Source organism: Girardinichthys multiradiatus, chromosome 12 (genome assembly GCF_021462225.1).
Source record: "Girardinichthys multiradiatus isolate DD_20200921_A chromosome 12, DD_fGirMul_XY1, whole genome shotgun sequence".
In the NCBI taxonomy this organism is placed as follows: Eukaryota; Metazoa; Chordata; class Actinopteri; order Cyprinodontiformes; family Goodeidae; genus Girardinichthys; species Girardinichthys multiradiatus.
In genome coordinates, this window is record NC_061805.1 from 22,910,464 (window position 1) to 22,922,646 (window position 12,183).

The 12,183-nt window shown below is 39.1% G+C and overlaps 1 protein-coding gene across 4 annotated transcripts in view; it reads right to left on the reverse strand.

Moving 5' to 3' along the window:
- Positions 1–12,183, reverse strand: part of sema6a (sema domain, transmembrane domain (TM), and cytoplasmic domain, (semaphorin) 6A) — a 169,246-nt gene that overhangs the window by 43,689 nt on the left and 113,374 nt on the right. For all 4 annotated transcript variants that reach the window (XM_047381384.1, XM_047381383.1, XM_047381386.1 and 1 more), the window contains exons 10-13: positions 11,376–11,593; positions 8,646–8,777; positions 6,724–6,879; positions 1,901–2,074 (exon numbers count right to left, since the gene is read on the reverse strand). In XM_047381384.1, coding sequence (XP_047237340.1) covers positions 1,901–2,074; positions 6,724–6,879; positions 8,646–8,777; positions 11,376–11,593 — 680 coding nt within the window. The remainder of the gene's footprint in view (positions 1–1,900; positions 2,075–6,723; positions 6,880–8,645; positions 8,778–11,375; positions 11,594–12,183) is intronic.

The window sequence follows — 12,183 nt, forward strand, 5'->3', positions numbered from 1 at the left end:
TTGTACTTCTGGAAGTTGAAAGTCTGCTGAAGTTTTTTGCAGCATCCAAAATGTTTTCTTTATCAACTCTGGCCAGCAACTGTCCATACTGAAGAAAAGCATTTCCACAGAATGATGCTGCCATTACCATTTTTTCCCAAGGGGATGCTGCATTTATAGTGATCTGGAGTGTTTGCTTTACCATGTTGCAAGTAGGCCGAAAAAATTTATTTGGACTCATCTGACCAAACTATGAACTGGTTTTCTTATGCCTTTCTTACATCAGTGACATTTTTCTTGCTACTTCATTAGTCATTGTTTGAAAAACTTCTTTCACCCGAGCTGAGGATCACTGCAGCTCCTCCAGAGTTGCCATGGGCATGAAGTTCGATGCTAAGGATCTTGTTTTATAATTTACCCTTGCTTCTCCACATCTTTATCACTGACCTGTATACTGTGTTCGCCGGTCCATGTATCATTTTCCTTCTAGCTCACAGATATAATCTTTTTTAGAATGTCTACCACATAAAATCCCAATAAAATTATGTTTGTAGTTGTAATGTGAAATAAACATAAAATGGTTCAAGAGGTATAAACACTTTTGCACAGTAATTTCTGAACCCTGAAACTCTCCTGTCCGATCCAAACTCTCTTACGTTTTCCTCCAAACCAGTGGTTTGACAGCATTGAAATAAATTAACAACAAAAAGATGAATATTCCTACTGAAATGAACAAAGTAGTTTTTTTGTAAAACACTACTTGTGTCTCACTGTACATAAAAGGTTTAAATAGTCTTGCCTATTTGCATTATTAAAACAATGGCCTACAATGTTAAACATTTTTGGATCAACTGTTTTCTGTTATGTGGTCAAGAAAAAGTGTCTTCTCAGCAACAGGATAAGGGTCACACTTTATTCCAAAATAAATGTCGTATTTAGCCAAGTTTAATGAATGGATGCCCCCAAGTCTGCTTTTGAACAAGTCCTCTTGAAAATGTCACTTCTGGTCTTGTTATTGTATGAAATCAAGTCGAAAGCCAAAAACGACACAAATAAAAGACAAGCACTTTATGTTTCACCTTGCATTTTCCATATTAAAAACATATAATTCATTTGAATCAACCACCTGGCATGGAATATTTTTACCATTTTTGACTTACGGTTGGGGTCCACACAAAATCTTTCCGAGGGCTGCAAATGGCCCCTGGGCCACACGTTGGACAACCGTGCTCTTACCTTTCAGCTTCTCATTTTTGGTTTTCATAACTGTTTTCTCTCTTCCCCCCCATCTCATCCATTACGACTCAACCAAATATTTGCTCTAGCAGGACTGCATTGCATCAGATCTTTGGTTTTTTCTATCACATGACAGCGCTCCACTCTTCATTCTGAGCAAAGTTCAGGGTTAGAAAATTTCATCTATACAACGGAAACCTACAAAGATGTAATAAATTAGTGGAGATCCAATGCTGGCTCCGAAGACAAACGCAGCCCTCGGCCTGAGCGTGTATGTGTGTGTTTCCTTTAATCAGCCGGCATTTTGGAAAGAGCTCGGCTCTGCTGTGGTTGGGAACCACACTCCAATGCTATCCAGAGCTTTAGTGTCTGTGTCTTTAATTTAGAAGCTGTGGTTGGACAAAGTGTAACTTGATAAAACTCCTTTAAATGATAGAGCGGCCATCTGGGTGACTGGCCTCACTTCAGAGCTTGGGTTGGGGGAACCAGTGGGTAGCGGTGGAGCTGGTGGGTTGGCTGACTTGATTGATGGTAGAAAACACAGAATGAAACATTTCAGAATCACTTAACACACACACATGCACACACACACATAGATTAGGAAAAAAACTGGCCTTCTTTTGTTTGTGGCAACTGTATCCATGTGTTCCCTCTATTAGGCACACATGCTCACAAAGTTACGTACTTGTCCGGGTTGTAGACATTGAGCTCCTCAAGGAACAGGCTGTCATTGAGGAAGCCTTTGTTCATTATGGCCAGGAATTTCAGGATGATGCCCTTCTCAGATCCTAGGAACACGACCGTGTGGTTCCTGTGGGGGCCTGCCTCATTGTCCACCACGATGCGTGTCAGACGGTACCTGGAAGTAGGATTACTAGGTAAAGTAAATCAACCAATCAGCTCGATAATTAGTACAATTTGCAAACCATTGGTGGACCAACACATAACGCTGTTTGGAAGAGCAATAAATAGTGATGCACATTAGGTAAATGTTTTGAACTGAGCTTCAGATAATTACTACAGAGCCAATCAGTTTATCACGTAATGCGCTTTCCATTGTGTATATCAAGTGTCTAAAGACAAAAGAGCAGTGGGGAACTGTTATCTTGTTAATTAAAAATTATTTTATGTTCATCAAACATGCATAATGCCTTTAGGGGGTTACAAGGAAAAAAAAATGACATCAAAGTATCTAAAACATCTAGCAATAAGCACAGATTTATTTTCTGACTGACAGCTAATGATGTTTTTTGACTCTGCACCACTTCCTTTAAAACTTTTAAGAAAGCAACAAAAATACCACTTAGCTCCTGGAAAACAGCTACCAGTTTTAGACTGGAGCTCTATTACTTTAAAATTCAGATAGCTCTTTTAACATTTATTTATACAAGTCAAATCTATGTATGTTTAAGATCAGTGACCAATGAAGTGCTAAAGTTGACAACATGGATCTTTGCACATCAGGTATTTTTTAACTGTCTCAGCAATTAGATGGAATTTCTTAGAGCAACAGGTACCAGTTTCCTTGTAATGGTTTTACTGAAATAAATTTGGCTTTTGTTAGTGGTGTGGCTTGGAATTTTAAGGTTTAACAGCCTTGGTAGCTTTAATAAAAGGTAACAAGATTTACAAAAATTTTCAAAAGTTGTGGAAGGTTCTGGAATGTCTGGACCTTTCTCAAAATGTATGCCCCTCCCCAACCTGTTGTTGTGCACATCTGTCAGCTGGCTGAAAGAAGGCTACTATACATTTCTATTAGGGAAAACAGAAAGACAAACATGGCTTATCTGGTTGCTAAAAGCAAGAAAAGTCATAGCAGAATGCCAATGAGGTACAATATTGTGTGCATTAGGTTTCTAAAAACTAGCACTAAAGATAGGAGACGTTTGTGTATTAAACACATAATAAATAAATGTTATAGATATCATTATTATAACAGGAGTAATCAGTAGTTACTATTATAAATTTTATTGATATATTTATTTTTAGAAGCTTGAGGCATACATAATTTAATAACCAGGTTTTTTGGATGTTGAACATTTTTGCTGTATCTCAAAGCCATGTATAATAAACGTAAAGTATAATGAACAGCTGAAGCATGTGCACAGCTGCTTGTCAAATATTGCAGCCAATAATAACTTTAATCACATGTAACGCTATGCGAATGATCTGTTTAGACTGAGGTAGACTCACTCACGCTCAGACGTTGGATATTTGAAACTTAAATGGAAACTGACACCATGACCTATATTCTGATAAATCTGGGTAATAATTATCACTGTAATGTACCCGTTGTGACGCAGTAGGCCACTGTGAATTCCACAACCTTGATCCCAATACACATGCACTATTCAATTCTGCAAAGCATCATCATTGACACATATACTTCAAAAGATGTGAAAGTACTTAATATTCCAAAATTCTCCGTTTATTTTCTCATATTTGTGTGTTGTACACAACACCTTTTAGACATGTGTAACATGTTTTTCAGTATGGCAATTTGGTAAAATAGGAAAGAGAGTGGCCACAGCTTAAGTCTAATCTTTCATCTAGTCTTAGCCCTCTTCTTCAGACACAAAACATTTACATACAGGGGAGTTGTTCCTTTCCACTGTTACCACATGCTTGCTCAGAATCAAGAATGGTTATTGACTGAATCTGATTATATTTAACTGCTTTTGAGTCAGACATGTTTGTGAAGAGCATGGAGCTGGCATCTGTTAAGATTGGGGCTTTTCAACTCAACTGAATATGATTGAATTGAATAAGAAATAGCTAATGATGCATTCGAGTGTCAGATTGTTGTGTCAAGGAATAGGATACGGGTAACCCCTGTGATTTGGCCTAACTGTGTTTAAGACCTCTTTGCATCATCTCATATACATAGAGCCTGAAGGTGTTCTGTTTGGCTCTAAAGTTAAGGAGTTGTTTCTAACTGGATTTGATGATGTTTCAAGATGGAAGTTTCAACAGCTTCAGGCTTTAGGGGTTAATAGAAGTAGATTGGATTTAAGAATTACTGATGAAAGCTTATCCGGAAATGTAGGAAGTCCACTATTATTGTCTTCAATGTTGAATGAGTGCTCCTTATGCTTACTTACTTAAAATATTACCCAAAATTCTCAGTGACAATGGCTTCATTCAGTCCAAAACACCAAAATTGTGAAGTTATAATTAGGTTTTGATCCTTTCATGTTTAGCAGGAGCTCCAAAGAGTGTAAAATTGGGAATTTAACTCTGTAAAATGATACAGTCTCTGTCAGTAAGGTAATGTCTGTCTTTCCTATTTAGATCTAGATAACAAAAATCACAGGGAGTGTAATTCCTCAGTGTTTGCCCCTCTCTTTGAAGTGATTGACTGCGTCAAGCTAGCTGCACTCCCTGCCATGGCCCAGCAAATCTCAAGACAAAAAAAAAGGTTTTTCGTATTGAGCAAGAAGCCTCTACTTAATATTCGGGTGTCCTCGCTGGGGTGTGACAAGGATCAAATCCTATTACTGATTTCATTTCCAGTTGACTTCAACTACAAAATAGTAATCCATGGTAAAACCCCAACAGGTGTTTTTATATCCACTCTACATGCCTTTGTGATACTTTTCAAGCTTAGATAATTCTTTCACCAACTGACTTGCATGATAATTGGCATGTTCTGCTGACTGAGGTGATATTTCAACTGAAAACTGCTAATGAGCTTTTTGGTGCTAAGCTGTTCATATTGTAACAGAGACAACACAGAGACTCAGAGGTCTGATATAATGAAAATCAGACCTACTCTTAAATCTACAACTAAATCTGTTAGCAGCCTATTTCATAAATCCAGACCGGCTGCAGGTAAGACCCAAATACAAACCAAGAAAAGAACTAACTTTTTACCTCCTAAATGTTCCCTCTGCTAGTTTTAGTTTCCCATTAAGAATATGATGTAGTACCTGAGTCCAGCTTAAATGTCTGTAAGGGTTTTTACACCAAACCAGTTCCAGATCTACAAGGAGGTCAGTGCACCACTGAAGCATCACTACTGGCATTGAAAACCTGGAGTTATCTTTACACTAACTCTTTGGTGGACCAGATGAAAAATCTGCATGTATTGGGGCCGCAGAGCAGACTACCAGAGACCAACAGTCTGCATGAGTTTTAAACATTACATAATGTTTCAAACTCTGAGCTACTTTGTTTTTTTTTTTTCAATTTAGACCAGAACAATAAAAATGCTAAGCTTCTACAATAATAAAAAGAGACATTTGCTTTCTGTCATCAGTGTTCTTATGCATTCTGAAAAAGTCTTTGATTTAAACATTTTTAAACAAGTATGGAAGAATTGGGAAAAACTATTTTCATTTGCAGAGTTTGTTCCTTTTCCCAATTAAAAGTTTTAAAAGTTGAACAATGATCAAGTCAATGATTAGGATTAATTGGAATGTATGTACCTGACTTTTGTGAAGTGCCTTGAGACAACATGTGTTGTGAATTGGCGCTATATAAATAAACTGAATTGAAACTGAAAAGTTCCACCCATCCATCCATCCATCCATCCATCCATCCATCCATCCATCCATCCATCCATCCATCCATATGCCTTAAAAAGGAGTGTGGAAAGGTTTGGAATAGTGACATGTAAAATGTGTCTGTCATTCTTTAAATTCTAGTACACATTTGCTGTTTTAAACTAAGTTTATTAATGCTGTTTGTGGCTTGATGTTTATAAACATTGTCAGGCTTATTATAATCAATGATCACAAATGCTGGTCTCCCTTGTAAAAGAATGTTAAATACAGACTGTCACCTAAAACAGCCTTTATAAATTGGACTGGTGACAATAAGATGTCCATTTGCTGAAATGACAAGACAAACACACTTAGTTACACTGAAATGCAAAAACACAACAGATGGAGGATCAATCATTCACAGAAAGTTGTGATATAACTTGACACCTAGCTGACTTCTTGGTCATTTAGGAACAAATCAGTTCTTAGCTGTTGTTCTGCAGAACGAGTTCGATATCCAGCACTTAAACCGTGGGTTTGATAAAACCCTTCATGCATTGCCTACATAAGAACAGATAAATCTTTAAGACTGAACAACAAGCGTCATGGTGTAGTGGAAAGTTAGGAAAGTTCCAGTGCATAAGGAAAACAAGCCAAGCTAACTCAAATGAAGTTTGCACTGCAGTATACTCTCTTGGTAAGTTTCTAGCCAAGAGAGGAAAAGGTGTCTCTAATAAGGCCTTATGGATGTTTTCAATGAACTAAGGATAAAGATAAACGCCGCAAGTATTTTAAATATTCACTCCAAACATTACTACACTGTCAAGCAGGGAAAAGATAGTAAGGTCTGAATTAATGCTTTCTCCACTCCAAGAAAAATAGGTCAGTTGCGGGTTTGTGATGGAGCGCTACTGTCTTTTAATGAGTCTAACTCTCTGAGCAGCACTTCAGATAATTGCTGGCCTGGGCTGAAGAGGCTCACAGAACTCTGACAATGGCAGCTTTTGGAGAGTGAGGTACTTACCGCACCATGGTCTTAAGAAACCAGGGCCTGTGAGCAATAGAGGGCACAGCCTCATCCATCAGGGGATGCATCTTGATGAAGTTGAGTGTGTCATCAGGGAACTCATTGGATACCTTGTACCTCTCCATGGATGGAGTGCCGGCACAGCTGCCAGGTCTGCAAATGGTGTGGAAGGAGAGGAAGGTTGAAAGTACCGGAAAGAGGGGAAGAAAACTTCCAAATGAAGGAAAAGTTCAAATGAAAGACCACTTTATAACAAGAGGCCACCAGAGGACAGAAAGTCTAATTTTCTCAAAATCAATAAGAGAGAAGCCATAAATGACCAAACATATATTCCTAGAGCCTTCGATCAAATAGGAGGACACATGATGTCTTCTTTTCTGAGTTTGGGGATAATGCACTGAGACATTCTATCAGTGTGATCCTTTTACAGGGAGCTGGTAAAAAAGAAGCTGCTGTTGATGACATATCCTCTTTGCAGGCATATCACCTCGGAGAGCTTGTAAAACCTCTTTACAGTGTGCTCTTTGATACCCTTTCACAGCACATAATACACAGCAGGTCCCTGAAATGTCAGCCATCTGGCCTTGCACTGTAAATACGTAAGGAGCAAGCCTTAAAATATACATTTATGCCCCTGCTAGAGAAATGTATATAACTATAGGATGTGCAGATGTGAAGCCAGTCAGGTTTGGCCCCTTTCCACATTTTTTCTTTCTGCGTTAGAGACCTGGAAATAATCTTATGAAGAAATGCATTTTGACTTGCCTGATGATGACTAGAATAGTTCCAATCCTCCTCCCAACATATCGGGACAACCCTTAAAATGGGTTTGGAAAATGATGGAAAATTTTTCAGATAGTTCTTAAAAAAATAGATCTTGCAATGTTAAAGCTAGAGATAAACCAATAAATTGTATAATGAATCGGACGATTTTCAGCTTGACCGGTCCTGACCAAAAATACTTTGTTTTATCCTTTTGAACTTTCAAACTTTGCCTATCATAAAACATGATGAACATCCAGCATGGTTTGGAAGTCTCACGGATAAGTTAGTAAAGATTTACATTCCCCGGGGTGGTGCTTCATAAAATTTTCAGCTGCTGACCAATCGGCTAAAGTCGGGACCAGCAGATCAAAGCTTTACAAGATCCAAAGGTGGGAAACTGGCCACAAAACTCTGATCGGTGTTTTCCTACTGAAAAAGCCAGGTTTAGCTGTAAAACCCCAAGACTAATGTGGATTGTAAAAACTATTCTATTTGAGGCCACTGCTTTCCCCTGAAATAAGTTATGGACTAATATCTGCTGTTAGTCTACAGGGTGTGTGTACACACATATGGATGGCAGAACGGAAACAGACATGCATTAATTATGAAAATCTGCAAATGATTGGGCTTGTGAGTCTAGCACATGGAGGAACAGACTGCCACAGGACTGGACCTTGGTGGCATTGTTACAGCTCTCCATCTGCTTGCCTTTAGATAAAAAGGATCTGAATGCAGCAGAGAGGAGGAATTGAATCAATCCCATCAATTACTGCAGTAAGCAAACGTGAGCATATCTGCTTCTTAAAATATCTGCACTCACTGAACGTAAACAAGTCGATTTATATATTAATCAAGATTAAAAGGGTGAACTCAGTTGAATACACTACCAGTCCAAGGCACTGTAGATGATGCACAGTCAAAACTTAAACTGTGACCAAAGAAACTGCAGTAAAATTACAATCCCCTCCACACAAATGCTAAAAGGTGAGGCCATAGCTGGATCAAGCAGCGGAGTCATATTCTGAGATAAGTCAGAGGGATGGGATGTGATATGTGTGTGACTAAAAGCAGTGATTGGGAATAAAGAGAGGAAGTAAATTACTTCTGTATTTAATGCTCTTGCCATGTGTGTGTGCGTGCAAGTGGGTACGTACCTCGGCTTGGGAACCCTCTCTTCAGGAAAAGGCGTCCAGGTGGAGTCCGGGGATTTCTGCTCTTTGAAACGCCCAGTGAACGTGTGGGCCACCTCTGCCATGTCGTAGGCACACACTGCCGAACCTGGAATACTGCATCAACAAAAAAACACACACATCAGAAAAACAATAAATAAACAAGCCAGTTGACTGAACATTTCAAAAGGAACACCTTGCCAATTCTGGACTATCTCTAAAAGACAGAAAAATGGATTTACAATCCATTTTCAGAGGGGTTTAAATCCCCTGAGGATTTCTTGTTTTAAATGTTAAAGGAGAGCTTATTGCAATTATAAAAGCAATTATTCTTCATAGCATTTCTCACATAAAGTGGATATCTACATATCCCTGTTAAGTACCATGAATGTGTGGTCTGAAAAATGAGACCAAGACAAACCTTTTCAAACCTTTTATCCACCTTTTAGTTTGACCCCCGACCTGTACAAATGTCTGAGATCTTTTAAATAATGTGGTTGTATAATTGCACACATCCTCTGGCGCACATATCCTTTAGGGCTGTGTTTAGATTTAACCACCACATTCAAATCCATGTAAGATAGGAGTCAGTACACACCTGAAATAACCTCAAATAAAGTACAGCTGGCGTTTTCTGACATGTTTTGAGTCACATCTTACAGTGAAAATCATGGACTGAAGAGAGTCTCCAAAGCGGAAAGATCTCACTGTCAAAAGATGTTGATGAGAAGAAGGGTTTCTAATTTCTAAGGTGATTACCAAGTGCAATGAATACCATCCAATAGAGACATTACTAAGAACTGGACGTCCCTTTAACATTGGTGAAAAGACAAGAAGAAAACTGTTGCTGGCTGTGTAGTACACATGACGACATTCCCCGGATTCTTCATATGTCTGAGGTTTAGGGTATGATGGAAAGGTGAAAGGAAGCCTTTTGTTGTGAAGAAAACCATCTCAGCCTAGTAAAATGTCGCTAAGACTATTTAAAGTCTTACAGAAGCATATGAGAAAACTTCGGATGATACCAAAGCTAAGCTTTTTGGTCACAATTCCAAAAGGTACCTTTGGCACAAAACAAAACCGCACATCACCCAAAGAACACTATACCTACAGCAAAGCATGGTGCTGGCATGGGCTGTTTTTCTGTAGCTGGAACTGGGGCCTTAGTTGAAGCGGACAGGAATATGAATAGCTCTAAACACCAATAAAACCTCCAGGCTTCTGCTAGAACGCTCAAGGTGAGGAGGGTCTTCATGTTTTAGCAGGAGAACAACCCAAAGCAGATATCCAAATCAGCAAAGTGATGGCTTTACTAGAAGAACATTTTTGTTTTGGAATCTGGAGATTGAAAATCTGTGGTGTGATCTTAGACAGCCGTGAACAGGAGAAGACCTCGCAGTCTAAAATATTTGGGGTGCTTTTGCAGAATAGAATGGGCAAATATTGTTGATATGCTGAAAGACTCCTACCCAAAAAGATTGAATGCTGTAATGAAACCAAATCGTGCTTCAACAAAGTATTTATGCATGGGTGTGCACACTTACACAACCACAATATTTTAGTCTTTATCCTTTCCCAGTAAAGGATTTCATTCTGTTTTGGCCCTCTCTTCCCCTCAGACTGGGTTTCCCTAAACGCTTTCCTTGTGGCATTGAAGTTGAACACAAGTCCACTGTTGGGCTCCAGATATGAACAACAAATTATCTTATTACTGCCCCTCATTTTGAAATGAAAAAAAAATGCCCATCTTGTGATAGCAGCGCAGCAGCCGCCTTTTGTATGGAATCAGTGCATAGCTGATCACTGAGTCACGTCTGTATTTCTTTATGCAACTGCATTCAGAAGTAAAAAAAAAAACTATAGAGAATATATTTTCTGCCTTTTTCCTGGTTGAATTTTCTCGCCGTTGCATCATGAATTCAACTCGTCTCGTAGACATCGGGGAGACAAGAATACACAAGGGCAGCATTATAGAGAGCAAGGTCAGAAAGTTGTTAATTATCTGCTCAGCTGCTAAATTACAGTGACTGCTGTCTCTATTGAATATGTACAGAAAGCTCGACCATTATACTCCTGCTTCTATCAGACAGCTGACGAGGAGGAGAGATGGAGAACAAGGTGGGCAGCCACCCCGTCATGTTTCCAGACAGCCAAACTCTGAGTCCTGTCTGCACACTAATTTTACTTCCTGACTGTGAAATAGAAAATTAATGCTGGGACCGTATAGAAAGTTTTCAGAGGTGCTGCTTCATTGGGTTTTAATGTCCATTAACCATGCTCAATTGCGTTGTCACAAGTAATTGTCTTATCTGCTTAAAAAGTGGCCATAAAATAGAAAATTACAATATGTATGAGCTATCAGAGGAGCTCCGTGCTGTTGTGGTAATTTTCAATTTAGATAAAAAACTCCCACGGCCCTCAAGAACAGTTAGGAGCATAAACTGTGAAACAGAAAATAAGATTTAGGGCCTGCAAGTCAAAAGGCCAGCGAGACTGTTTTGACAGGAGATGGTGATGTGGACCTTGTAATGCTCGGAAATTACATGTCGCCGAGAGGTGCAGCGTTAACCAGCGTTAATAAAGGTCAAGCTGTCAAAATGTTTTTAGAAAGTACTTCTAACAAAGACATAATAAGGAAAAGAGCTGAAAGTTGGAAAAACAGCTTCTGGCGTGCTTAAACTGATCTTGGATGCATATTTCTGTTGTTCAGGATACCTGTTGTAAGGCGTGGAGAAAGTGGCCATCACCACATCCCGCCCATTGATGTGGATGACGTCCGTCACGGCCTGCAGGATGTTGAAGTAGAAGTGGGAGTCCCCAGGGATGGAGCAGTTCAGGCGGGACTTTAGAAACGATGTCCACTGCTTCTCCAGGACGCGGGGTGAGCCTCCGCGATCGTTTTTGCAAACCCTCGCCACCCGGGGGAACACCACCTGATGGAGTAAAGCACATTTCAGAAGCTATGACGTCTTCAGTCAGCCGTTTTTTTTGGGGTTTTTTTTTTTGTTTCTAAGTGTTGTGCATGCAGTTAACTTACAATCAAGTGTAAAAAAGATACCCTAACATCATGTTACACACCATGATGCATGTATTTTATAGGGATCCACCCTTGAGTCAATCACAATCCAAAGACCATCTACTCACTCCTGTTCCAATCTAGAGATTGATCCCAAATCTTGGTCCGCAGGTCCCAGTGTCCTTAAATTAGCTGTTTTTAACAAGCAGGACGGTTAACACTGGTCTACACTGTCTCAAAAGAAGTTGAAGAATGACGGATAGGAATGTTTCCATAAACGGGTAGTTCATTGGATTTCCCATTAAGAACCAGAAAAAGATTCAAACTGCAAAAAATTAAACAATGTTTGTCACATTTTGTCTCTTCTTCTAAGTTAAACGTTTATAGCATAGAAGGAAAATGTAAACTATTTTAACAAAACTCTGTAGTGCAGGATTGACTTATATAAAATATTCATTCTGCCCTCTAAATCATTGAATTCAGGTGTTTCAACCACTTCCTTGGCTA